This window comes from Corvus moneduloides, chromosome 1 (genome assembly GCF_009650955.1).
Source record: "Corvus moneduloides isolate bCorMon1 chromosome 1, bCorMon1.pri, whole genome shotgun sequence".
In the NCBI taxonomy this organism is placed as follows: Eukaryota; Metazoa; Chordata; class Aves; order Passeriformes; family Corvidae; genus Corvus; species Corvus moneduloides.
The window spans coordinates 71,423,170-71,450,793 of NC_045476.1; the positions used below are offsets into that span (position 1 = coordinate 71,423,170).

General features: G+C 44.6%; 1 protein-coding gene and 1 long non-coding RNA gene across 4 annotated transcripts in view; one reads left to right on the top strand and one right to left on the bottom strand.

Annotated features, from left to right (window-relative positions):
- Positions 1-803: 803 nt before the first annotated feature.
- EDN1 (endothelin 1) lies at positions 804-4,743 on the bottom strand. Its single transcript, XM_032115403.1, has 5 exons — positions 4,660-4,743; positions 4,355-4,496; positions 3,221-3,379; positions 2,845-2,952; positions 804-2,086 (listed from the first exon to the last, which is right to left on the bottom strand). Exons 1-5 carry the CDS (start codon positions 4,721-4,723, stop codon positions 1,948-1,950), a joined length of 612 nt encoding a protein of 203 aa, XP_031971294.1. The 5' UTR covers positions 4,724-4,743; the 3' UTR covers positions 804-1,947.
- LOC116446927 overlaps positions 4,679-27,624 on the top strand; it is a 52,210-nt gene continuing 29,264 nt past the window's right edge. For 2 of the 3 annotated variants that reach the window (XR_004241449.1, XR_004241442.1), the window contains exons 1-5: positions 4,679-4,766; positions 5,651-5,721; positions 18,113-18,248; positions 18,695-18,792; positions 19,647-19,769. This is a non-coding gene — a long non-coding RNA (uncharacterized LOC116446927). The remainder of the gene's footprint in view (positions 4,767-5,650; positions 5,722-18,112; positions 18,249-18,694; positions 18,793-19,646; positions 19,770-27,624) is intronic. The other variant, XR_004241445.1, reaches the window with a different exon arrangement.

Here is a 27,624-nt window from a genome sequence, read left to right on the forward strand (position 1 = left end):
CAATATGGGCTTTACTATCAATATTACGAATATTGACAAGAAATCCAGAACAATTTCAGAAATTTTCTATGGTGACTATTTCAGTGTTTGGGTCACACTCCTTGTATTGTACTTCTTTGTTAAGTTCTGTTTTAAAAAAACTCAAACCACTCAGTTTTGTCCATGGAATAACTCTTGTGCTTTTTTTCCTCCCTATAGGATCAGAGATTATTAAATCCATTTATTTGCTTTAAGCATCTTTCTAGGTATGACCATTTAAAGCCAATGTTTGGAAACGTGAAAATTTAACTATTGGTCTAGCTCTTTCCTGGGCTTGGGGCCCATTGAGGTTCCATTGAGATCTCCATCTTTAACTTGCATGGAATGAGCTGAAATTTCTAGTATAACATCGTAAAAAGTAACATTTGCTAGTTCAGTACAGCCCACACATTTTCCACTGTGTGCATTTTCCCCCTTAGTTCATCTATACCCAAACCCTTACTGCCCATATTTTAATGCTATAGTACATCCAACACTAGAATTTGTACTGCTGGGTGAAAAAGACATCAGACACGTGAGAAGACTGCTCCAGGATAAATTCATTTGTCCAATTTAGAGTTTGCCATGAAGATTTGATGAGCAAGCTTGCAGCTAGAACAAGTATCTTCTGCTGTCTCACATCTAGCACAAACTTTCACTGCCGTGATCTGGATTATCTGACAGAAAGGCAATTGTGCACACACTTCACCCAGGTCAGCTTTGTACATGGGGCAATCCACCTCCATGATCACGGAGCCACAGACTAAGGAAAAACAAGCCAATATAGTAATTAAAAATATTTATTTCTGAAGATATTTACCTTGATAGGCATAAAGCATTTCCCAATTTCATACAGAAATACATAAAACATGCATAGACCAATATGGCCTACTTCAATGTGTATTCAACATGGTAAATATAATGAAGAACTTGTGTGAATATAAATACATGACACAAAAATAAGCACATAAGATTCAACTCGTCTGTAAATTCAACAATGTGAACAAATTCACTGCTATAAACATTCACCCAATATTAGCCTTTTGACTTAATTCAAAACAACCCTTTGTCTCAATGCATTTCCACCAAACAAGGCCCTCAATAAATCTTGCAACAGCCTCTGGTACATCCCCACTTCAGTGCATTTTTGGTAGCATGTAAGACACAACAACATCTATTATTAGAACTTCAGTTGACCAAATATCCTTGTTATGGGAAACTTAGTAGTGTCCTCTAACTTATTTTATGTTGAACAGTCCTTTGGTATCCAAAGCCAAAGGACTTTGACTATGCAAACAACCAGAGTGCCTAACCCACATTCAGATAACTCTGGTTGTACAAGTAAACTAGACTTCTGAAAAAAGGCAAAGGGTTGCAGCTGATTAGTAAAGGCAATAACAAGGTGTAAAAATACTCTAGCAGGAGTGCAACAAACAGTACGCGAGGTAGACATGTATATATGCAGTAAGTCCTGATTAAAGTAGCACTGTGGCTTTCATTTTTGCATTTTAATCAAAAGGTAGAGTTCTTTGCTTTGAAGTTTGTACACTCAGATCTAGCTTTTTGTCCTTGCTAAGCACATCTGTGAAGTCCTCCTTGCAAGATGCTTTTGATGTAGACCCTGAAAGCTGCTCAATTGATGGGTAACTTTCCAGAAGCAGTATTCAAATGTTTCTTCAGACAGATGGCTTTTCATGTATGTTACTGCAGATTTCCCTCCAGCCCTTCTACCCATCCACCTGAATACCAAAATGATGAAATCCTTTGTCTTTATATCTCCAAATACAGGACTTCCTTAGCATTTTGCTCCACTGCACAAACACTTGGACAGAGGGACCCTTCTCCATCATGGAATGTTGGAGTCAAGACAGAGTTTTCGTGATGCTTTGTCCGCAAGCACTGTGGAGAAAGATTCAGGTGATCTTCCCACTAGGATGCTTTCAGGCTTTCCCGGACGCTTTGCCTCTTGTTCGCCCGGTTATGTTTGAGCTTTCGCCCTTTCTGGAGCTCAGCCTTCAGCTTCGCGATACTGAAGGAAGCTTTGATACTGTTACCAATGGCTTCCAGCCTGCAAAAACAAGAAATGAACATTTATGGTTGTGATAATGAAGAAATATGGCTGTGATGATAAAGTGTGAAAAAATTTAGTTTTTGATTAAATAAACCTCAGTCTAGATTTCTGCCATGGGATCCTAATAAACTGCTGTTTGCTATACCTCTCTTAGAATTAGGCTAACTTAAGATAGTTGAAATATTGTATTCATAATTTCAATGCAAACATTAAATTAAAATGTGCACTCAAATATAGATGCCCAAGACTTCCTTAAGTAGCCAGTCAGGAGGTCTCCAGTGGGTTTTTTATTTCCTCTGTGTTGTTTCTTTCAGGTAAACCCAATCCTACTTCCAATGAATTGGTGCATTTTTCAAGTAAGTAAGCAAGCGCCACTTTCAAAAAATTATTTAAGACTTCCAGGGCCTAAGTCTCATTCAATATTATCAGGCTGCCCTGCTCCCGTAAGTTCTGTTCTGCTTGTAGCACTAAAGAGTCTTCTTTAGTATGGGCAAACTTCCGTATTCCATACTTTTCCATGGGCATATATGACTGAGCACTGAATGCAAGCAGAAGATAGCAGGCTGAGCTCAGCACCCGTGTCCTCACAAGCTAAAAACCCAGAGCATGAAGAAAAGCCCTCAAAATATCCTCACTGATTCCTCCATAACTCTCAGGCTGAAACCACCAGCTAAGCCCAGGATGACCTGAAGGCAGGTGAACTGTGCTCTCTATTGCTGCTCCGGGGAACTACAACAGGATGAGAAGAAACTCACCTCTTCATTTTCTTGCTGTCAACAAGCTGTCGGTTCACGCACTCGGGTCCAATGCAATTGCCGGCTTTGATGCGGTGCCGTGAGGTTTTCTCCACTGTGGACTGAGCCCTGTTAAAAGGGAAAAGGTGCTGCTGTTAAAAAAAAGCCAAGTCTGCAGTCCACAAGGTGAGGCATCTCATCAACCACTTCTCAAGGCATGTAATAAGCAATCTTTCTGGGCCAAGCCATATTATGTATCATAGCAGTCTGAGCACTCAGGTAGGAGGCAAAGCTTTGGGGAGAGTATTTGCTCAGCAAGTTCCAAAATGAGTAAGTGCACCACAGTCCATCCCTTTCACATGCATTGCCTTTTAAAGAGTAGCAACAAGAGACGCACCAGAGATCTTTGCCTGTCTGGCAGAAGTTCAAACATTTCTTGTCCTTCTGGTTGGCACATCGGCATCTGCTGCTTGGTTCAGCAAGCATCTCTGGCACCATGTCCTTCAGTGATCTTCTGGGTCGAGAAGGGCCTCCAAGACCATATGGAACAGTCTTCCTACGATCAAAGAGACAACATGAAAGTCTTTCAAATAATTCTGTGGCTTCAAAACACTGTGGGGTATTTTGGGCAATCTTATCAATGGCATTGATTGCACGAGTAAAGGTTGTGGGATTGGGAATGCCTCGTTAGTCACAGTTTCCACGCAAATGCTTCTGATGATCATGCAACATATTCATTAGCATGGCTACTGACAAGGATAATGACCTTTTAATTGTGATTTCACAAGGCTGCTGTGCCTCCCTGTGCAATAGAAAGCAATAAAACCTCATCTCTTTGAACTTTGGCTACTGCCAACACTGAAAGAAGCAGTAAAAGTGAGGAAAAGATCCTCTGTGCTCAGAGGAAACCCAGCAGCAGAAGAAATCACCAGTGTTTGCAGCGTTAGATGAGCCTCCAGCTCACTACGTTTTGGTGAGGAGAGTGTAGAAATGGACTCTGTGCATAATCCTATTGGCACGTGGGACGCATCAATTTGCAGCAGAGAGCAGTAAAAGGCAGCTAGAGCCACCCAGTGTCAAAGTATTCCTTCCAACCTACTAACTTGTCAGAAAGAAAACCGCTCAAATTCAGGCTGGCAAAATCATGCCTTTGGCATTTTGTCTGCTTCTGATTCATAGTGAAAAGTATCCTGCAGCCTTTGCTGAGCAGCACCTAAAGGAAATACTGCTGCCCAGACTTAAGGAAGGCAGGTGTGTTAGGGCTATTAGGAGCTATCTGCCCAATCTAGGTGGCCAAACCCTGCTTGCTTTCTTCTGGTGAACAGCTTCGTTGCTAAATGTGTCAGAAAAGTGGGAGCAGGGAGGTAAAGCAGTAGGAGAAATTGTGCAAATAGCTATTCTTTCCTCCCCTTCCCATCTCTGCAGGGGGGTTGTGGTTCTTAATTTTCGCCTTCACACCTCCCTCCCTTTCTTTCTAACCCAAGGGGAACCCGGCGCTGGGGAACTACCGAAACCCCTCCACTCCACTCACTCGGGGGTGTTGATCCAGATGATGTCGAGGTGGCAGAAGTAGACGCACTCCTCGTCCATCAGCGAGGAGCAGGAGCAGCGCCGGGCGCGGCGGTGCGCGGCGGCGGCGGGGGGCGGCGCGGCGTCCACCTCGGCTCCGGGGGCTGCGGGAGGGAGCGGCAGAGCTCAGCACCCGCGGCGAGGCAAGGCAAGGCAAGGCAACGCACCCGCGCATCCCCTCCCGCGGCATCCCTCGGGCACCCCTCCCCGCAGCCCCCCGCGGGGCCGGACCCGAGTGGGGGCGAGCGGCAGCGGACCGGCACCTACCTGCCGGCAGCAGCCCCGGGCAGAGCACGAAGAGCAGCGAGACGATCATGTGGCAATAATCCATAGCAGGCGGCGGAGGGCGGATGGAAGAAGTGAGAGGAAACAGGGTAAAACTTAATAAAAGGCGAGGAAAAAGCGGAGAAAGTGCCTCCCGGCGTGGGGACGGAGCGCCGTGGCGGGTGCCCTGCGTGGCGCGGCTCGGTGCGCCCCGGCGCGTCTGGCTGGCGCGGCGGTCCCCGGCGCCTTTTTATAGCGAACCCCCATGGAGCGGGTAAACAGCCCCGGCGCTATTTTATCCCGAGACAATGTTATTCTCCTATTAGTCACCGCGCGGCAACGTGCGGGCCGAGATAAGGCCGGGCTGGAAAGGAAATCGCCTGCAAACTTCAAGAGCGGGGGGCGGCGGCGGCGGCGGCGGGGGGGCCGAGGGCGCCCCGGGGGCAGGGAGGGGCGCGCCGGGGGCCGCCAGGGGGCGCCCTGCCCGCGCGTCGCACCTGAGGGCGGCTCTGGGATTCGGGAATTCAGGGATTCAGGGCTGCGGGGCTTCAGGGTTTCAGGGATCAGGGTTTCAGGGCCTCAGGGTTTCAGGGCCTCAAGGTTCAGCCCTTCATGGTTTCAGTGCTTTAAGGCTTCAGGGCTTGGGGCTCTGGGCCTGCTGCTCCTGCTACTGCTTTGGGGAGAACCCAGCAGTGGGATGCGGGGGTCTTTTATGCGGGATGAAGGATGCCTGACTGTGTTGGACTCCGGCCTGCTCCCCTCGTGCTCTGGGGTCTCAAGCGTTTTGTGTTTGGCAGCAGCAGCGGAGCATTGGGTTATAATCTCCCTTTTCTGCCATGGTAAAGCAAGGTGCTAAACACAGCGTGTTTTAGGGGTGAGCAGGTGTAAAGCCAGGCAGGGAGGGAAGGAGGGAAGGTCCGTGCCTGCCCTTTGCCTTTGGCTCTCACCGCTAATTCTGGCAAGGTCTTTTTTTCTGGCGTGTTTATGTTTGCAGCCTCGTATCAAGGAGCAGAGTCAGCGTGGAACCTGGACACTTGAGGAGTGGCTGCGGCAGTGCCATCACAGGTATATATACATCCATGGAATCCACCGAGCTCCCAGCTGAGGGAGCCAGCCCCTGAATATAAACTTAAGTGAACTCAAATGCCTGTGACCTGCCGCAGAGCCGTTGTGCTATAAAGTGTGCCAATTTCACCTATGATAAATAGATAAGACTCTCTTGGTATTTGTGGAATTTCCGTGCACTGTGCTGTAATAATAGAAATGACCTTGGATATCACAAAGAGCGAGGCTGTTAAGTGCAAGTTGCATTGTGATCTGTCAGGTGAATGACCATTTTTTAAAGTATCAAATTATACTGTGCTGCTGTATCATAGCGGACAGACTGTCTGCAGCCGTGCTGAGTCAGAATAAAGGTCCATTTAGCTGGTATCCTCTCTCCCACAATGGCTGTTAGCAGATGGTATGAGGAGTACAAGAAAGGAATGCAAGTGGAGACTAATCCTTTCCTCGGTGTAACCTCCCTGCTTCTAACAGGATGAAGTGTAGGGGCTTTCCGAGCAATAATGAACATTTAGACCATTATGCTGAATAAACACCCGTGACCCCATCCTGAGATGGTCATATCTATTTATCAAAGGTACTCTAAAAACTGCCCTGTAAAACATCTGTGAGTGGAGTAAGCTGGGTTATACAATTTTTTTTTTTTCCCCCACACCTTTCCAGTGTGGGAGTCTATTTTCCAGAGCAGAGATTATATCGTCTTATGTATTATGTCTCCTTGTGTATGTAGGGCGGGACTTACGGGAATGCCAATGTATCCGTACCTATGTGTGTGAATTGCTGCAGTCATGATAAGAATCTGCCAGCAGAGGTCCCACAGCGACATACAAAAAGTAATCGCAGCCCTCTGAAGTAATGAACTTTATCGGTCCAAAAGTTAGCAAAGAAACTAGGTGATTTTTTTTTCTTTCTTGTCATTAAAAAAAAAAAAAAAAAAAAAGGAAAAAACATGAAGCAGTTGTGTGGGTTGAAAGATAGCAATCGTTCTGTATTGAGTACAAATATGTGTAGCCTTTCTAGGCCTGTCACTTGAAGACTGTCTTTCATGCCAGAGCTTATTTAGACTTTTTTTCCTGAGATTCCTTTTTCTAAGATGTGCTCTTGAAGCCAAAATGACTCACATTGGTGTAAGATATTTTCAGCTTTGTCAAAATGCCTTGTCAGAAAGTATTTTGTTAGCTGACAAAAACAGCATGCATGTTTCCTCTGAGTAACAAGGCACAAACATATCGCAGGCACTTCTGAAGGTGTTGTTCTTTTCCACTTTTTTTTTTTTAAACAAAAACATCTTCAGCAATTTTCATAAGAATTCATAAATATTATTGTTGTCAGAGATCCGTTTCCTCTGATTCAGCGATTTTCGATAGCTCCACTTTCAGATCTTGGGACTAACCAGAATCAAGCTATTCCCGTTGCTTGAGTAATGCAAAAACTGATAAGTTCAGTTTGTTACCAGTGGACTGGGTGGGTCGTTTCAGGCTGCCGGGATTGCCAGGCCAGGAGGTGGGTTTCCCCAGGAACGGGTAATCCTGACCCTTGCTTGGAGACTGGGAGGTACCGGGCTCAGCTTTGTTCCATGCAGAAATATCCTTTGGGAGTCAAAGAAGGAAAATTTGCTCACTTTAAAGCTGTTTAAAGGAGGAGTCTAACAATAGGGGTCAAAATAGGGACCTTATAAAATCCGCTAAAAAGGGCTAAACTTTGGCTAGCAGTCCAGTGTTTGCAGGATGGAAATACAAAGTCAGGTACTCCACGAGTCATCCCGGTGCACGCCAAGCCAGATCACCCTGAGAGCTGGGAATTTTGCACCATATTTGCACTGCTGCCCATGTGGACAAGGGTGGAAGCAGGAGCTGAAGCTGACTACTCCTGCAGCAGGCTTTGTCCCTTTCTAGCTGGAGCACCTTGGGCAGCCACCTCTGAGACATTATGTTAACGGGACAAAAAATAAGCTGGCCACCCAGCCTTTGGTTGTAACTTTCCAGCTGGAAAAGGCTATGGAACTGACTTTTCTAAAGGATGTTTTGTTTAGTGTCAAAAATGCAAAAATGCCTGCTTATCAGCAAAACAATAAAAGGAGATTGTAGAACTGTGGCTTTCTGTCTAGGGAACAAGGGGAGCAACATGCTGTTTTCTGCAGATTTGAAACACTATTCTCAACTAAGTGAAAGTTGTATAACTTGTCCCTTTGCTTCCCTTGCTGCCCCTCTTGCACCTTACTTTCCTCTCAGGGGTTGTCTTATCCACCAGTGCCCCTTTCTATGCAAGATGCAAATTTTTTACATAACATGCAAGTCAAAGAGCTAACTATGCCATCCAGAGGGACCTGGACAGGCTTGGGAGGTGGGCCCATGCAAACCTCATGAAGTTCAGCAGGGCCAAGCACAAGATCCTGCATGGGGGTCATGGCAATCCCAAGCCCAAGTACAAGCTGAGGGATGAATGGATTGAGAGCTGCCCTGAGGAGGACTTGGGGTTTTTTTCATCCAGACGGTGGTTGAGCATGGAAACAGGCTCCCCAGGGAAGGGGTCACAGCACCAAGCCGGACAGAGTTCAAGAAGCATTTGGACAATGCTCTCAGGCACATGGTGTGATTCTTGGAGTGTCCTGTGCAGGGCCAGGAGTTGGACTCGATGATCCTGATGGGTCTCTTCCAACTCAGCATATTCTGTGGTTCTGTCATTCAATGACAGGGGGTGTTGACAAGAAGCTTGATATGAGCTGGCAACATACACTTCCGGCCCTGAAATCTAGCCGCATTCTGGGCTGCATCAAAAGCAATGCGGGCAGCTGGTCAAGGGAGGTGATTCTGCCCCTCTGCTCTGCTCTGGTGAGAGCCCACCTGCAGTGCTGCATCCAGCTCTGAGGTCCCCAGCACAGGAAGGACACGGACCTGTTGGAGAAAATAGAGAAGAGGCCATGAAAATGCTCAAGGGATGGAGCACCTCTTCTGTGAAGACAGGCTGAGAGAGTGCTTCAGCCTGGAGAAGAAAAGGCTTCAGGGAGACCTTAGAACAGCCCTTCAATATATCAAGGGGGGCAAGAAAGCTGAAGAGGGACTTTTTACAAGGGCGTGTATTGATAAAACAAGGGGGAATGGCTTTAAACTGACAGGGTGGGTTTAGAATAGGAAGAAATTCTTTACTGTGAGGGGTGAGGCACTGAAACAGGTTGGCCAGAGAAGCTGTGGATGCCCGGTCTCTGGAAGTGTTCAAGGCCAGGTTGGATGGAGCTTTGAGCAACCTGGTCTAGTGGAAGGCGTCCCTCTCCATGTCAGGGGCTTGGAACGGAATGATCTTAAAGGTCTCTTCCAACCCGAACCATTCTAGCATGCCATGGTAATTTGAGCCCTTGGAAATTACCTTATTCTCATCTGTCACTACCCAGCCCTATAAAGGATTTAATTCTTCTTACAGCTCTGAGAGTCCTTGGGCAGAAGTCTAATTTCTTGCAAACCAGCTTTCTTCATTTCTCCCCATCTCCAGTTAGTGAGGTTTATCAAAGGACATGGGTGCCTGTCTCACAATACAGTTGTGGACTTCTTAAAGTGCCGAGGAGAGGAGTAAGGACAGCCACTGATCCAGCAACCTCAGCCCTACCTCTTTGTAACACGTGGCCCAAACGGATCCTGTCCAATACCACCAATGATCAATTTCTTTCCAAAATTCACTCCGCATACAAAATTGTATTTAAACTAGGGAGGAAAGTTGCAGCTATATGATCCTTGATACAGAAAAGCCTCCATCAGATAAGAAAAGAAAGCTCTTCCAGACCAATCAGGTCCTGACACTGTGTGGCAGTGACTAGATACCATTTAAAATACAAAAAATCAAACTCAGAGCTGAAATAGATAAGAAAGCCAACTTTACTGAGAAAATTTCACAGTTTCTCCCAGGGCTAAAAGTGTTATTGCCAGAAACACAAATAAGATGGTTTGCAGAGATCCAGGTTTCAGAGGGTGAAACCTGTTGTGAAACCTTCCTCCCACTTATACTTTCCACAACAAAGAACTGCAAGCAACAGGAAAATATTTCACTGGAAGTAAAATAATTTTTAAAATGAGGGAAACATCAGGTGGGAAAAGGGAAAGGCTAAATAGCCTGGGAATAAAGAATCCATGTAACTTTTAGGTGAGAGTTAACAGGAACTTCTCCCTTACTTCAGCTGTCCATTTCTGCCTTGATACTGTGGGAGAAAGAGTGTTCACTTCCCCCTGCAGTGAACCACAGGGGCACTGGAGGCACTTGGCTATCCGCTGTCCCAGCAAGCTGTAGCAGTTCCTCCTGTTTCCATCTTTACTCTGCATTTGCTCTTGTGCAGGAGCAGCAAACAGAGTAACAGGAGCAAGGCAAAAGGTTAGTCTCTGTGAGTGGAACATGGGCAGGTGACCTGAGCCCTCCCACCCAGGTCTTGTGTAGGTGACAGGGTGCCTGGTACTGCCAAGGGAGTGTCCTGTGAGGTGCCAGGGTGGCTCAGATGGGTGACCATTTCTGCTGTAGTAGCTCAGGATCCTGCACACAGAGGCCCCAAAGGAATTCAAGCCATAACCCTTTGGTGTTACAAGCAATTAATACTGTGGTGCTTAAGTTGGATTTAGGTTTTTAATTGACCCAATTCTCATGTTAGTGTCAACATTAGTAGAAGTTGTAAGGCAAAGACCTTACTTCTGGCCCAGAAAGTCTTAGGTTGGGAGCTATTCTGGAGAAGGAGCTCTCTGTCTTATGCCTAGTCTCTTGCAGACACATCCACCTTCAGCCATGTCAGACACAAAATGCTGGGTTGATCCCACAGGGCTGTGATATATTCTCATAGCTATTCTTGGACTCTCAAGTTTGTTTTGGAAAAAAAGAAATATATCTGCATGGCCTTCAGCTCCATTCTGTCAAGTCCACTCAAGTTCAAAATACAATCAGCATGAGCTATGTCTTCTAGAAGTGTGAAAAGATGCCAAAAGGTTACATGTGTTGATAATCAGTCTCTTAAGAATGAGTTATGCAAGTAAGAGTTTAACTATATAAAGATTATCATCTATAAATACAAGGGATTAGTGCAAGAACTTCAACAGAAGGCTTTAGCAAAGCAAAGGAAAATACAAAAGCGTCACTTGTAGAAGACCAGATCTAGTTTCATATACAACCTCTTCTGTGAATGCAGCAGCATGTGACAGAACACTTATTTGCAAATAACAGTTAGTGGAAAATGTGCTTTATCAGGTTTCTTTACTTACTTCTTGGCAAATCTGGCTTTCAAGGAACTCAAACCCAATGCTTCCAATTAGAAAATCTTCCCAAGAAAATCACTAAGAGCAGTTGCTCTAACTGATACCTTGCTCCTATCAATAGGGCATTTCAGGGTTTCATGTTCTTTAATAATAATCACTTTCCCGTGGCCTTGGCAAAGAATCAGTGATGCCATCCCAGTGTCCAGAGCTGGGAATTGAAGCGTGGAGGACAGTACTCGTGCCACCAGACAGCAGATATGGTTTCTAAACTAAATTAATATCTTGGTTCATTCACCTGGTGTCTGAATTGCCCTCTGGAGTATGGAAAAGGGCCTAAGGTGCTGACTGTCCTAAATTTAGGCACCATCCTCTTCTTAATGTCTAGAGTTAGCTGGGGATGAATCCAAGTTGGTGACTTTTCCAGGATTCCCTCAGAAACTGCTGAGGGAGTAGAGAAATGGGCTGAGTTCCTTGAAACCATGTCCTGTATCCTGCCTGTTACGTTATCAGCCTTTCCAGTACACAGAGGTTTGTTTATTAAAACTGGCATTTTTTTCTGTTTTGATTTGTCCATCACTTGGATTTTATGTTGCTTTGCTCAGAAAAGGCACTTGTGATGTCTTCCTGCAGTTTGCTCAGAGATGCTTCTTTGAATTAATGAATTTAATTGACTTTTGATGCCTAGTTTTTCCACCTGTCCTGTGGCCTGCTCCACCTTTGGATGAGTCTCCAAAGACTCACATCATCAGATTTCTGAGAACTGGCTGGCTCTACCCTTTACTGAGTGCATAAAAGCCTTGATGAAATGAAAGTAATTAGAAAAATGCATTGTTCCAAGAATGGTGTCAAACTTTCTTTACAGCACAGTCCTTTGGCCAAGAACATGTGGCCCCTCTGCGACTGCTTTGCCCCTCTGTTTAGAGCCTGGGGTTTGATGAGCGGGTTTCTGGCTCCAGTCTTTTCTTTGTAAGAGAAATGACTATGGGCTAGGACACACCACGGGTTTAGATGTGGCCTGAGCCATAGGTGTGGGTTTGGTTTTCTCCTGTTACTTGTTCCAGGTATTTGCTTTGTTCCCAAATTCCCTAGCATTACACTTCTGTCTGTGACTGCCTGGAATATGGACAGGAAAGCAGCCTCATTACAAACCAATGCTTCTAGCACTAAAGATCTACTTGTCCATTTAGGCAGATGCTTGTCTATTTTTTTGACCAAATCATACTTTGCCTGTAAAGGAAGTGTTGATCATCTCTTTTCAGCTGCAGTTTCTAGTCTTCATCTGCCCTTGTTTCTCCCAGGAGAAGGCAGCTTTGGGAGGAAACATTGCACTAAACATGCTCCAGCTGTTTCTTGCACCCGGTCTCAGCTTGAATAAATTACACTGAAAGCTGACAGAGGAGAGAAACTCTAGATTAACTACAGTTATTAAAAAAAAAAAAAAATTCAGAAACTCTCCTTCTTATTTACAAAGGGACAATAAGAGGAACACCCTCCTCTTTTGCAAGGGACATATACACATTAAAATATCTCCTCTATGTCTGGGCAAAATATGGGCCACACAGATCCAGGGTTTGTTACGGCAATTACTCATTGGTGACACTGACAAGGAGATTTTGTGACCTGTCAAGGCCAAGAAAACAGGAATAGCAGCTTGAGGATAGATGATGCCCCAGCACTGAGCTAAGATTACCTTACAGACTCCACCCCCTGCCTTTAGTTGCAAGAACAAGCCTGTTCCGAAGTGTGCATGCCACCTGCAGCATCGGCACTGCCCCAGCACACCACGAAGTGCCTGGGAAATGTGTGGGGATGAGGCACCACTGCAAGGGAAGGGGCTATAAATGTCTCCAGGTTCCTAAGAACAGCTAAAAAACTAAGATGCCTGACAGGGCTGTATGTCGATATTTGACATACATGACAAATAGCATATAGGAATGAGGCCAGCATTTCTGGCTGTTTTCACTAAGTGTCCTTGAGGCATGTCTCTATTATGAATTTTTCACCAGCCATTTCCATTTTAACTTCTTGTCAGAGCCTGAGCTGGTGCCCCTGGGAACTCCACTGCAGTCTTGGTGCCTGCAGCCAGATCTTTCTGTTGTTACTGTTTCAAGCAGGTTTGCTTGCTATGTCAAAAAAAGGCAATGCAGTTTCCTCAGTTTTCGCTAAGCATTTAGCATTATAGTTGTAGGCATTCAGCTGAAATGGAGGAAGCCTCTGTAGGAGAGGTATCCCCAGGGACTTTTGCTCTGATGGTGTAGCGCTGTGCAGAGTGAATGCCAGTCTCTGCTCTGACAAAGTTTGTGGATGATGAAGACTTTTCCACCATTGCCACTAGCACTGTATATGCATCGTCCTTTGACTAATCCTGTTCCAATTAGATGAGCTGGACTTACCCTTGGCATAACTGTATGTGAGCCTTAAGAATTGCTTCCTACTGTCAATTTTCCCCAACATTTACCATCTCTTCACAGTTTTTAATAATGTCTTCTTCTTATTTAAAGACATACATATTCCACCTGCCCTAACAGCATTATGCTGTAAAACTGTAGCGTTGGTTTCAATTTCAACAGGAACAACCAGCTTCTTACAATGGGTCTAGGATGAATCTTTTGAAAATAGGAACTGTATATATCACACAGTATAGGTCAAACCATCAGCTGACAGAACATAGCTTCCTTCAAATTCTTGTAGATATATTTCCTTTTTCAAGTGAAAGCATCTTTCTGAAAAGCTAAACTGGTCTCACACCATCTGAAATAGAGTGAAAGCAGTTTCATTTTAGTTTTAGGAGGGCAGAGTTGTAAGGAGGGTCCAAACCTGACTGCAACGAAGTTTAGCATTGTGTTTCCAACACATTTCAGTGGTTAGTTATCCATATAGTTTTATTCCTAGTTTTTAAAAGGGCTTTTAAATCACACTTTTCTCGAGGACAATGAAACTTAATTGGGTAGATATCCAGGCCAAGTGCAAGGAACAGAAAGGCCTCCTTTCCCAAGAATTTTGATCCCGACACCAAGTTTTTAACTTTACTTCAGCCACTAGTTCCCAGAACTCCCTCTTTTCCCAGAAGAATTGGAGCTGGCAGTAAATTTGAAAATGTGCTATTTTGCATAATGGAAAAAAGAAATAAGCCCCCTGCTTCCTTTGATGATTCAAAGAGTTTCCTTCTTTGAATTGGGCCATGTGACACAGCTCAGAGCTTTGTCTGTTTCTTTGCAGCTTGCTTGTTTCCCTGGGAAAGTGGAAATAGAAAGCAGCAAGGCAAAGTGATCCTCTCAAAACCCACTTATATTGACAGGAAAATGGTTTAGGATCAGGCAAAAAAGAAATCCTCACTTCCCTTTTCTAGCGAAATTACGCCATGTTCATTAGCAGATGTGTGTTTCGTTTCCATCCACTTACCCTTGTTACAAGAATAGGAAGAAGCAGGCCACCTAAGGCCACCTACCCTTTGCTCTCATTAGTATTCACAATTTTTCCACTCTTTCATTTAATACAAATATCAGTTGTGATACTTGAATGAAATAGCATCCTGTTTTCCTTGAAGTTTACTTGGAACTGTGTATGATATTCCTTACAACGAGAAGGTAGGATTTCCAACTCTTGTAGAAAAAAGAGACTTTTACTGGAAACAATCATCTTTTCATCTCTGGGGAAACCTTACCGTGTGTTTTCAACATGTAAGGGAGGCTTGTAAGAAAGATGGAGAGAGGCTTCTTACGAAGGCCTGTAGTGACAGGCAAGGGGCAACAATTATATACTGCAAGGGTAGAATTAGATTGGACATAAGGAAGAAATTATTTATGATGAGGGTGGTGAGGCATTGGAACAAGTTGCCTGGAGAAATGGTGGATGCCCCAGCCCTGGAAGTGGCAGGGGAGTTGGAAATGGATGGTCTTAAATGTCCCTTCCAACCCCAAATATTCTGTGTTTCTTTGTGGTTCTATCTTCAGCCGAGACCTTGCTTGCTGTGCCTGTGCCACCATTGCCATGTGTGCTGTACAGAACTTAAATGGGTGAAAGCTCAGTTGCAATAAAGGGGCTGTCTTCTTGGACCTTGCAAGTGGCTCTGTGCTGTGTGAAATACTGGGAAATCAGCAAGTGGGGCCAGCACTGCCCATTTCCAAAGCTGCAAGCAGGAGGGCAGAGAACTTGGCCCTGTGGCGGGCCGCAGTGGGAGACCTTCCCAAAAGAGACCAGTTCGCGGGGCCCGTGGAACTGGAGCTCCATCTCCTCATTCTCTTTCTGATGAACATTTACAGTAGGTGAAATGCTGCTTTGAGATAGCGAACCTGCCAGGCATTTCCTTGTAGCAAAGTACACTGCAGCAAAAGAAGGCACAGATTAGTGCATGCAATAGAAACTGCTCTGCCAAAGCCCTTTTTTTTTTTTCATTTTTCATTTCTTTGGTCTTATCAGCAAGGGCATGGTTTTCTCAAAGGTTATTTGACAGCCCAGAGTCATGAAGCAAACACATTGGCCCATGGCATGAGAAATACAGCTAAGCAATGAAGGAATTACAAAGTGCTGTATCCTCTCTGTAATGTAACATTGACATTTAAGTTAGTCCCAGAGCAACAAAAAAAAAAAAAAAAAGTGGTATGAAAGAGAAAAATTTAGGGAGTCAAGCCCTAGAACAGGACCCAAGGAAGAAACACACATATGCGGAGGGCTGCTCAAGAGAGATAGTTCCGACAGGAGATCCATGTAGCTGCTGGAATTGCAAGGTCCCTGCTGCAGTGCTCATTTTGAACAGGTAACTTGTGCTCAGTGGTGTTAACTGCATGACCAGCTTGACTGGCTTTGAGAATATCTTTAGGCACATGCTCAAGTGTCTGCAGCATCAAGGTCAGATGCGTGTCCTTTTGTGGGGTGCCAGTACATGACAAAGTGCAGGTGACAGAAGGATTTCAAACATCTCTTGAGGTATTGCATTCTTGGGAATACGGAGAAAGGAAATTCATGTTTCTGAGCTCACAGGTGCATATGGTCACCGTGCTAGGCCACTTACCTCTTATGGAGTGTGCCCCTATCATATAAAATCCAAAGCTCAGGAGTTTCATTGAGCAGAGGACACTTCTCCTTTTTCAGGAGGTTTGATCTTAGTCTAATGAGTTTCAGGAAATATTTTTCTTATCTCCATTCAGATCTGTCAGAGGTGTGGTTCTCTCACCACAAGGGTTTAGTGATGTTTTTGTATGTCTGAGTATGTTAGAAATATTAGACAGGATGCTGTTCTGGATCTTAAAAGTGGCCATTGATATTTCTTAGAAAGTTTCTCCCTGGTCGGGGAGACCAAGTGTAGGAAAATAGCTACTTGGAGGCACAAAAAGATCCAAGGCTTGTCTCCAGTTCCTATTATGGAGAGGTACTTCATTATAGTAACGACCTTCAGTGGTGCAATAAACTTCATGACACATACCCCGTGGCATAAAACAAACAAAACCACCTCTGCCTTTGTAGACCTAGCAATTATTTTTTGAGTTCCTACTTGGGAGGGGCCAGCAACAGGTTTATAGTGGAAAAAGAGGTTGCAAAAGAAAAGAAGAACAATCTGGAAAGACAAAAATGAGAAGGTGGTAGGAAGCTAAGACACGTGAATCTGTTTTCTGAGGGCACTAGTTCACCGTGTTCTGGAGAGCTAATCCAGATGCAAGGATAGGAGCCCACGTGGTTCAGTGCAGGGAATCAGTACCACAGCTCAGTATCTAGTTCCCAAAGGAACTGGCTTCGGAAGAGAAAAGAGAAATAGATTTTTCCCTCAGTAGAGCTACAATCCTGGTCAATTCTGGCCTGGGGAGGCTGCTTCGCTGTTCAAGACTAAAAAGCTGGGATGTTGTGGATGACCACAAAAAGCAATTACAGAAACCTGCTTTTGTTCAATGGCTAAAAATCGAGGCTGAGACTTTCACCAAAAAAGTGCCTAAACCAAGCTGCTGGCAAACTGAGCACATCTTGCCTGGATTATGGAGAAACACCAATTAAACTGTCCCACAGGACTCTTTTTGCTGTGGGCTGAATTTCCCCTCCCAGAGGATCTGCCCACAGCTTTCTCTCCCTGAGAGCTTCCAGACCTGCATTTATTGTTCAAACTAATCAACTTGTTTTGATAAAATAAGGAACAGGAAAATGGGAATGCTGAGGCTCTTAGCTTTAGTGATAGACGTCGTACTACATTGTTAATGTGGCGGAAAAGAGCTGACCTCTCCAGCCTTACTACAGCCCGAGTGCCTCTAGGTGGTGCCTGGATCTGCCGCCTGGTGCCAAGAGCCGGGAGCCGCAGCCTCGGGCTGGGCTTTGCTCGCGGGAGATGCCACCAGTCACGTCAGTGCCATCCCGGCGCGGCAGAGGCAGCAAAGCCTTCTCACACAGGTATTAGGCAGAGGAGACACAGCTAGAACTGGAAGGATCCCTCCACAGCGACAGGCATGTCTGCAATTCATCCAGACCTCACATACAGGCTTCATCCAGACCTGCCTGAGACATCTTCTCTCAAAGCTGCATCCCAAAGAAAACCATGAGTTGTTTTGCTTTGAGGATGCTGAAAAGCCCTGTCTTCTAGAGAATTTGTGTCTGTAAGGAAATGTAACCAAGTTTATACCCTTCGGACGGAAGTGCTAAAAGAGAAAAACGAAGTGGGCAGGCTCATGGGTCATGAGCAGGTTCCTATTACTTTTCTGCACCGCAGCCTATTTTGCTAACCTGAGCAGTGTGAAAAGTCTGGTGTGTGTGGCAAGAACAACTATTAGAGACATCTGTGGAGCAAAGGATGCCATGGAGGGTATAGAGCTGTCTCCTATCCTTGATTGTGAGGACATTATTAAGGGCAATATTGTGTGCGGGCAGCATTAAGGATTGGAACTGAAAAGCTCCACTTAGTTTGTTAGGTGTGGAGTAAACGGTTCTTGGTATTTCTCTTTACATCTTTGAGGTGAGGGACATCCACCAGGGAGGTTCACAGCCTTAGGATGGTCACACAACTCTTCATCACATCTTCTTTTCTACTATGCACCTGGGAAGCAGAATACACTCTTACTTGGCAAGACAGGAACTGCCTTGGAAGGCTTGCTATTTTCTTCCCTGATATACCATCCTTTTGAGTGGAGTGACAGTGCCTGTATTTAGTATGGGGACAAAGAATTCACCCTTGGGCTTCCTACTTGCCCCTACAGGTTTCCATTTGCTTGCATATAAGGATTGAGCAAACCTGGGACAAAGGATGAGGTGGTGTCACAGATGGATGGACATCTGAGAAGGGTCATCTCACGAGTTCAGCCAGAAGGAGGACATGCTCAGCAGGAGGAGGGGGTACATCTTTGACATGCACTTCTCTCCTGAGCAGGCTGAAGGATTAGCCCCTGGATTTGTTTTTCAGATGATCCCATACTAACAGCTTTGGGTGGATTTGGTCTGGCTTCTCCACACTGAGTCCTTTGACCTTTTAATCCTCCTGAAATAACCTATTCCTTCCCTGCCTCTGTCAATTCCCAACCCCACCAGATTTCCTTTTGTTGTTTTTCTCCTTGGACATGTTTCAGGAGCTTGTTGCAGCTTTCCTAGTGGGCTGGGTAATTAGCTGGCAGCTCTGGCTCCTTCCTCCCCCTGGACTGTACCTGTGGCTGTGCTTATTTAAGGGTGCTGCTGGAAAAGGGTGTTAGATTTCCAATGTGAATATTTTTCAGGGCTAAACCAAAAGTCTGGGTTTTATGATAAATAAAAAGGAATATCTCTGACTTCTTTTCTCTTATTTTAAGCTCTTCGTCCCTCACTGCAATTGGCAGGCCCAAAGGGTTATGCAGTTCTAAAAGAGGAAGAAAATAAGCCTGTAAAAAAGAAAAGAAAATTATAGCTGGTAAGTGAGGCCAGATATAGCTGTGGTGTGGATGGGAAAGGGAGGAAAAGAAGAAAGCTGGAGAGAGCCCTAGGAGGACATGGGTGCAGAGGTGGTCACATAACTGAGGTGAAATATTTTAAGGACCTGGAATATGGGGGAGATGCAGAACCTCCTAAAACAACTGGACATATCGTCACTTAAAGCTGTGTGAGAATGTGTTTTACAGGCCCTGATTAAGCTCACATAGTTTTGAGGCTCTGAAAGAAACAACTCAACTAATGGCACCTTCATAGGGAGGTTCAGTCAGTTGTAGCTGGAGATGAGTGCTGTGTTTTTTCCCTAAGATGGATAAGATGCTCTGCCTCCAGCCATGGCATGTCCTCCTGTCTCCTTGGCTTCCTCTGCCATCAGTGGCTGAAATAACAGGATCATAAATGGCTCTTTAAAAGCATTTCACACTGGTGCAGAAGAGGAATAATTAGTCCATAGTTATTCTTCTGGGCTTAAGTCTTTAGGCAGACAGGTCTATACACTTCCTTCTGCTGTTCATCTTTAAACTCGTGTAGAGGAAAGGCAGGGACTGCTCAGAAAATTGTGTGGCACCCTGCAAGGCTTATAGGTATCTGATGTCCTTGGGAATTAACAGTGCCTTTATGTATATACTCAAGATTTTCTCTCAAGAAAGATGACTTAAGCATGTTAGAATTGGAAAAGTCCTTTTCCCTCATCACTCATAATTGCAGTGTACAAAAGTGAGTGAGTTCATGGTAGGCTGACTACAAGGTAGCAAAATATACAGAGGTGTTTCCTTGTCTCTGGACAAGAAAAGACAATATTTTGGGGACCCTCAGCTTTCTCCCCTTCTCTTCCAGGGAGAGTTTGTTGGAGAGGAACGCACAGAAAGGAAGTTGGACAGCAGCTGCTGTCAGTGTCTGATGCTGCAAGAGCCGAATGCAGAGGAGGAGGACAGCAATGCCTGATCCGACCCAATACAGGTACAGTCACTCAAGGGATCAGAGAGGAACAGAGTTATCTCAGTAGCTCATCCCACACCCCTGCACAAGGACACCACTGCCAGACTTGAAAAGGTGGGTATTTCCCCACACAGCCAGGCAAGTTTGTTCACTTTCCTTCTACAAATAAAACTCTGCCAGGGTCACAGCTTTGGAACAGTTTACACTCACTTTCCATGTGAGCAAAGGAAGTAACTAGTTGTCACACTCCTTTGCATACCTATGAAGGATGATGGCAAAATTCTATAGACATTATACTGCAGACCTGCTGTAAGACCAAGCTTTTGGACTCAATCACATGTGATACATAGGGAAATAAATTCCATCTGAATGTACAAGATAAAGGAAGCAGCCTTTTCACACCTGTCATGATGTCCACTGACACATTAAATGGAAAAACAAAACAAAGTACAACATGGAAAAATCTTCACAAAAAGGTCCTAAGACAGGATGCTTTTTGCTTTTTCCAGGCAGTAGCATAGTCTGATTCTTAAGGGGCATCTGTGTATGGAAAAAACCAGAAACTTCTACAGCCTCTGCACCAAATACTGTTAAATTAAGCATGGTAAATATAACCTTGAGCACTGTTTGTATTTAAAAAAACCCCAACAAATCCAAACCACTGAAATTTTGGCAAGTCGTTGAAGTCAAAATCCAATAATGGCTGACTTGCCACAAGGGTCTTCAGTGGGATCCTGGAGAGTTTGTGTCAACCAGTTGATGGAAAACCAAAAAATATATAAGAATTTGGGTCAATTCCTTCTCATAGGAGTTGTCTCACTTTGCTCACCCTCTTCCAGGGCCCAGGTGCTACAGTGCATCCCCTTCATATCCCTTGTGCATCCATTCAAATCCCTTGTGCATTCTGGATGCCTTGTTATGGCAAGGATATCATGCTGACGCAATCCCTTTCCACGTGAATGGACACCTGTGCTGTGTCAGACCAAAAGACTCCAACACCAGTCCAAGGCAGATTTCTAGGAAGGAGTGGGAGAATGGAGAAGGAAATCATGTGAGACACCCCCATGAATCACAGAAGACTTCCTGAGCCAGAGGTGATGCTTTTGAATGTAGTTGCCCTCCATGGATTCCTATTCCACTGAGTTACCTAGTTTTCTGAAAACAGATGAGCTTTATTGTTCACGGCATCTCACAGCCAATTTCTGTGGCTCGCTTGTATTTGGTGTGAAGAAAATACATCCTTTAGTTCATTTTCAAATCTGCTTTATGACCCTTAGTTCCTGTCATGGAGGATCCTTACATCCCTCCTTCCTGACACACAAGGTTTTACAGACTCATGTCATCGCCCCGCAGTCATTCCTGCTGTACTGGGACTGGTTTCCCATTCTCCTGTGCTGGTGTAAGTCAGAAGTAGCACAGTGAAGTCTGCAGAGGCTGTACAGGAAGCACAGAAGAGAATAGATGTGTGTGGTTTCTTAATGCAAACTCTGGCATACCCCTGCAATTTGGCCCTAACTCTAACACAAGAGATTTCCTTATGTTAGATCTAAAGTTATTTGGTGCCATTAGTAACAGAGCACTAAACCAGTGATCTTTTCTCTCCTGCTCAGAGGGAAAAGAAAACAGGGACTTGTATGCTAAATTCAGTTTTCAGCTTCATCAGGATATTGTTTCTGGTCTGGATGTTTTCTGAGTTTCAGTTTTAGAAGCGTTCAAATTTATATTCCAAAAGTCCATGCTCACCCAGAAATTCAATGAATTCAGGGGAAACAACTGGTCTCTGAGCAGCTGTTAGTTTGCTTTTGAGTGCTTCAGAGGATCTTATTAAAATAATAAATTTCCATAGGAACTGCTACTGTAGCCTTTTTTTTTTTTTCTTTTTTCCCAAGAGGAAAGTTATGCAAGGCCCTGGATGATATCAGCACATCTGGACAGCTCAGAGACTAGGGGGTTTAGTGGAAAGAGGAGATAAACGATAAACAGCAAAGAAACTCACGGTTTTCTCAGCTTGGGGCAAGTGGTGGGATTCTGGAGAGAGAACTATAAACTCTGCCAGGAGGGCTCTGCCTGGCTCTTTGCTCTCTAAAAGGGCGCTGTATTTGGCAGCCATCACAGACAGCAAACAGCTGCTGATTGCTGCAGTGGGAAGTGCAAGGCCAAGCAAATTTGTTCATGATTCCAGCACTAAATGCTTACTCCATAGCTACAGTTTGTATTTTTGCTCTCCGGGATCTGTGCAGGGAGGGTTTGTTCCCCCTCTTGCCTAAGTAAGAAGTATTGCACAACAGGCAGGTGCTGGATGCCTTGGAGCAACTTCAGCTCAGTCCTACTGATAGGAAAACCGTGGGATGTGCATGCAGTTGGAGGGGAGCCTGCAGCAGCTCTTGCACCGCACAGCTACCACTGTGCAATTACAGCCTTCCAGTCTCTCCAGATGCAAGCCAGGGCAGCAGCAACTTGCATTTTAGCTTAGACACTCGTAGCTCATAACCACAACTCCCACATCAGGTTCACAAGCCTTCAGGAAATGACTGATGGTGTGGGGGGGCCCCTCTGGCCTGCTGGTAAAAACAGATCTGCTCATTCAAGAGAAAGTGTTACACAGTTAAAAAAAAATTGCTTTCATTTAAGCTTCTGCACACATCTTCACAATATAACTGTTTTTCAATAGAGCCACCTCTTAAAAATATAATTAGAGGTCAAATATCAATGGATAATCCATGTCTTCAAATGTAATTAAAAGCACCGACACAAAACTGCCTCTGTCCAGAAAGTTCCTGCGCTTGGCTAAACTTTCAGGGGCTGGTCATTACTCTCAGGAGTAGAGTTGCTTAAATCACGTTGATTCATAATCCTCAGCAAGAAAAAAATCAATGCTGGAGTGCTTTGCTTGTGTAACAACTTGTATTAGTGAGCCTGGAGCGCCTCTTCAATGAGATAATACCAGGCAGTTAAAGTATGTAGAGAGAGCCTCCTGAATTCATTATGAATCGATTTTTATCCTTTTAATATTCTTGCTTACAAAGGAGTTCCTGTATAACACACTGGCCTTTTTCTCTGGCAGTTCACCTCTTTCTTGGTCCTTGGGCTTGTTCCTTGGTGCTCTCCCAGAGCGGGCTGGTGGTGGGAATTACAGCAGGAACAGGCTGTTTATGACCTCTGCATAAACTGAACCATATAAACTCAACATTAAGGTATCCACAGACAGAGAGAAGAAGAGAGCAGAAAGAAATGGCTAATAGCCCTTGCAATGACAAAAAATAAGAACTTGTTATCAGTCTTTCTCTGTGGTTTCAAGTAGCTTGGCCTGAGTGAATGGGAGCTGGCTTCTCCCATGCCTGTGGACATGCCTGTTACAGCTCCTCTGTGGTTTTCCAGACAGCTTTCCAGGGATAAAGTGATTTGAAAGGATTTGGTAAGATAAATAATTTCATTTGTTACCTTGTAAGACATAAAGAGTTTAGGACTGAGTGATGATAAATCATGGTCTCTCTTCAAAGGGTTAACCACGTAACTTGGGCTGTGGCAGCATGTGTTAGGTCTCCTCAGCCTGGACTATCTCTGGAAAAGGCTTTTAGCAGAGCACAAGTTTTGGAGGTTTTTGTCTTTTCTCAGCAGAATAACCTGTACCTGTAGGCTGAGCCCACACTCTGCAGCTGTGTCTACCCCAGGTGATTTTTCCAGCTGCATCATTCACAAGCCACATCTCCTTGCAAGCTCTATCCTTTGCAAATCCATCAGGAAAAATACCTAACTAGGCCTGACCTCTTGCTCTGCTTTCCATAGGCCACTGTAACTTTACTCTGCCTCAGCCCAATGGGCTTAGGAAGCTTATTCTGCTCAATTTTCTTTTTTTGACAAATTGAGTGCATGATGAAAATTAGTACCGGATGTACACATGGCTTGCATGTGTACTATCTGACAATTTCTTAGTCTGCTTATTTATAGATGATTAAATACAAAAATAGACTGAAGCATTTGTATGCCAGAAAATATGTTTTGGATGGGGCTGATAAGCATCTTTTCATATGTTATTTCAATAGCAGTAAATATCTAAAGATATGTAAAAACTAAGGGTTCTGGTGGAAAATGTTTCAACAACAGATGCTGAATCCTGCTAAAGCAGGGTTTATGCTTAAAATCATAATTAAAATTATTTTAAGCAAAGCTCCTAATATATTGACAAAACTGTTATCCTTCTCTGAGACCTCTAGATGTTTTAGTGTCACTTGAACTGCAAATGCATCTCTTTATTTGATAAACAATTTGTTGTATTTTCTTCTGTTCTCCCAGCCACCCCTCTTTACCTCCAGCCATATTGTCCCTCTCCTTGACCTGGGTTATCATCCTGTAGCTTTGCATTTGCTACACAGAAACCGCCCCCACTCTGAGCAGTGTGGCTAAGTCCTACCAAAGGCTCTGCTTCTCCTCAGGAGGTGAACTGCCACAGAGACGTGCATCCATCAGTGTGCTGTCATAAGCAATGGTGTTAGATAAAGTGTCCAGCTGGAGGGGGAAGAATGCTGCTTTTCCCATCAGAAAATGCCTGCCCACTCCAGGGGCTAAATCGTGTCTAAGGTCCGTTTGTGCTGACGTTTTCTATCATAGCAGTGCTCTCACAGGATGCAGGTGGAGGAAGCATCTTGAGGCTTTGGGCTGTCCTGCACTCACTGGCAATTCTTGGAAAAGACCCCAAACCTTGGAAATGATACACGTGTTCCTCAAAACATGATGTTTGATCCAGGATCAGTTCTTTGCACAGGAAGTGATGTTCTTCTCTGCAGTTCTCTGCAGTTATCCCTAAGTGAAAGCTGTTACTCATGCAGACCTCTCTTTTCCTCAGTCAATTTAATGCAGTAGAAGTGATGAAAACTTATTCAAGCAGCCTTCCTGGCACATGGAATTTTTTCTGAGTAAGATATAGAAATGCATCATTTCTGGGCTCTGACCTTTGGAAACTGCTCATGTACTCCATTCTTAATGAGCAGGCTAGGGAGGTTTTCCCCACCTCTATCCTAATATAAAGAAAATGTTTAAAAGGGCCTTTCTGTTCTCAGCAATCCATAAAGAAGCATATTTGCAAATTCATGCCCACGTTACATTATTTATATCATTACAATTAGTCTCCCCATGGAATTTGTTAACATGTTGTTGGCTATTTTCATCCTCCACATGAAAATGAATCTACTGGGTATCGCGGTGCTCAGTTATTATGAGGTTTTTTGATGAAAGACTTAAATTGCATCTGAGAAATATGAATTACAGGCTCTAATGTCCCCCCAGAGATTTCATTTAATACACAAAAGGAGCTGATCACTCCCTACTGAGGTCATTACACGGAAATATTTTTTCTAGCGAACAGAGTAATTGGGACCAGTGGAGATTGCTTCCCCTGCCCCTCTCAAGAAAAAAGGATGGGTCAATTTTGGCTGCTTCTGAAGGTTCATAAGTTTTGTGAGTGATCATGCCTCAGATGAATTTTGTTGTTGTGTTTTCTATAAGGAACAAAGAAATACTGAGAGCCCCTATTCATACACAAGCATTGCTTGACATGGTGGCCTCTTCTTTCACCATTGCAACACGGCACTGCAGGAAACCACTGAGGTCCAGGTCCCCAGAAACCTGGGTACCCAAACCTGAGTGTTGACTCTACTTCACCATGAAACCTTTTGGAATGCAAAAAACCCTCAGAAAATGTAGTGGGACAGTGAGGAGGAGGGTGCTCTCCTCAGAGGTTACCCATATCCTGGGTGCCTGAAGGAGTTCATGGCCAGGGTAGCTGACTGCCACATGACAACATCATGGAGCCGATCCCACCCCATCTGCTGTCCCCTTGTGACTGCTCTGTGGGTATCTGAACTTAAGAGCTGGGCAGTGTAAGGCAGATCCAGCAAAGTCCCCACATACCCATTTAATTCCAGGATAAACAAACATGTGCTGAGGTCACCCCCAAGTTATAGCAGCGTGGGAGCCAGAGGGATGTCGGCAGGTCAGGCCGTGGGGTCAGGGAAGATGACCCCACTGTAGTCCCTGGTACAGTCCCATTAATCTCAGCAGCTCCTGGGCAGCTAAAATTTAAACTCTTGCATAAGTAGTTTGCTGAACTGGTGCCAGAAAGATCAGTGTCTTACAGGACTGAGCCCATTAATTCTTACTCCCTGAGAAGTAACGGGGGGAGCAGATGAGCCAGAAAACTAAACAGCTTCAGACTGTTTGATCCAACTAGAAGGGCAAATTCCAAAGTTGAGGAAACCTCACAGGCTTTGTAAAAAAGACAAAGGGACTTCAGGGTCTTCATGCCACAACCATGCTTGGGACTGTGGCAACCATAACTTTGCATGGATGGAGGATATTTTTGCACAGCAAAACAAGCCAAGACATTATTCATCATGCTGATTTGTAGGCACAAATTATGTGTATCACAAGCGTGAAATTCAGCCTCTTATTTAAAACTTGAGAAAAACTTTCCTAACGCTAATTTTTTTCTCAATCTCCTACTGAAGAACAAAGTGCTCAGGAGAACAGGCAGCCAGGAGACACACTCATTCCCTGAGTGCCACTAAACTTCTTTAACACATACAGATCATAACAAGTATACTAAAAACAAGAATAAAAATGTGACTCAAACAGAAGTAATATACTTCCAAAACAAGTCTCTCAACCACATGGGTTTCTCCCAGTGGGGAGAGGCTGCGAGAACAAACAGGTGACACTTTTTAGTTATGTCACTTAACTGCATTCCTGGAAAGCACTCGGAGCTGCTGCTGGTGGGGATGATGCCATAAGACCCTCTGCAGAACACAAACACTGCACTTCAGTTAAGGCTTTCACAATGGTGTAGCTGGAAACATTATTTTTTCCCCAGGGTTTTAGGCACTGGATTCTTTCAGGAGCCATTTAATTATCTCATTTTATTTCTGCTCAATCTGTATAGGAAAGCTTAGTAAAAGGACTGTTCATTTTTACAAGATTCCTCAGGGAAACCTCAAGACAAAATAGCAGTAATTTCTTCCACATATAACTCACCAAGAAAAATAGCAGTGAAAATAAAGGGGTAATAACCAAAAAGGGAAGATTATCTTTTAAAAGCAATTGCTTAATACCAAGGCACAGTGAATACATTTAATGCCATAAACATTGGTTTACTTAGGGAAGACATGAGGAAATGTCAGAAGCAAAGAGACTCTTACAGCTAAATTGAAATTAAGACTGGCAAGCGTAAGAGGAGAGGGGAGGGAGGGAGAAAGAGGATCCCACTAGTGAGAGTCCCATGGTCCTGATGAAGACTTGATAGCTGTATCCCAGCTGTGTGTTTCCTGCTGGTCGGGCTGCCACCACTTGCTAACCTGGTGGTCTTGCTGGCTTTTTTTCTCCTTAGAGGGAGAGAGCTGAGGCAGAGACCTATAGATAAATACACACATCTGTCCCTGGTGTGAACTTGGTTGCAGAGAGGAGACAAGTTATAAAGTCCTGCTCCCCTGAGCACGTGAGGGTTTTATTTCCTCTGCTCTGAAATGTCCAACATTGCTGATCCCCAGGGTCTTGACCCAAGCAGCCTGTCCTCTGGCTACACTCCTGACTGATGACACCTTCTTTCTTCCAAGCACAAGGACACAGGCATTTCAGGGCTCTGCCTGCCACTGGCAGTCCCTTCCTTGCAAGACTGTCCCTATGCCCCAGCTGAGAGCTCAGTGTTGCTGCCTGGGGAACTTGACCAGGGCCCCTGCCAAGCCTGGGAGGTGCTACCTTCCGCTGGGGAAGAGGAAACCCCATCCAGCAGTTGTCAGTATATTTTCTGACAATAGATCTTTCCTTACGCCTCCACAACCAAGGTATAATCTATGTTCTTAAACTGATTAAGAGACCACAGTGCCCA

Coding starts and splice junctions, on each gene's coding strand:
- EDN1 (XM_032115403.1), bottom strand. CDS start 4,723: ATGGATTATTGCCACATGATCGTCTCGCTGCTCTTCGTGCTCTGCCCG. Junction 4,497..4,659: donor CCCGGGGCTGCTGCCGGCAG/GTAGGTGCCGGT, acceptor TCCCTCCCGCAG/CCCCCGGAGCCGAGGTGGAC. Junction 3,380..4,354: donor ATCTGGATCAACACCCCCGA/GTGAGTGGAGTG, acceptor CTTTGATCGTAG/GAAGACTGTTCCATATGGTC.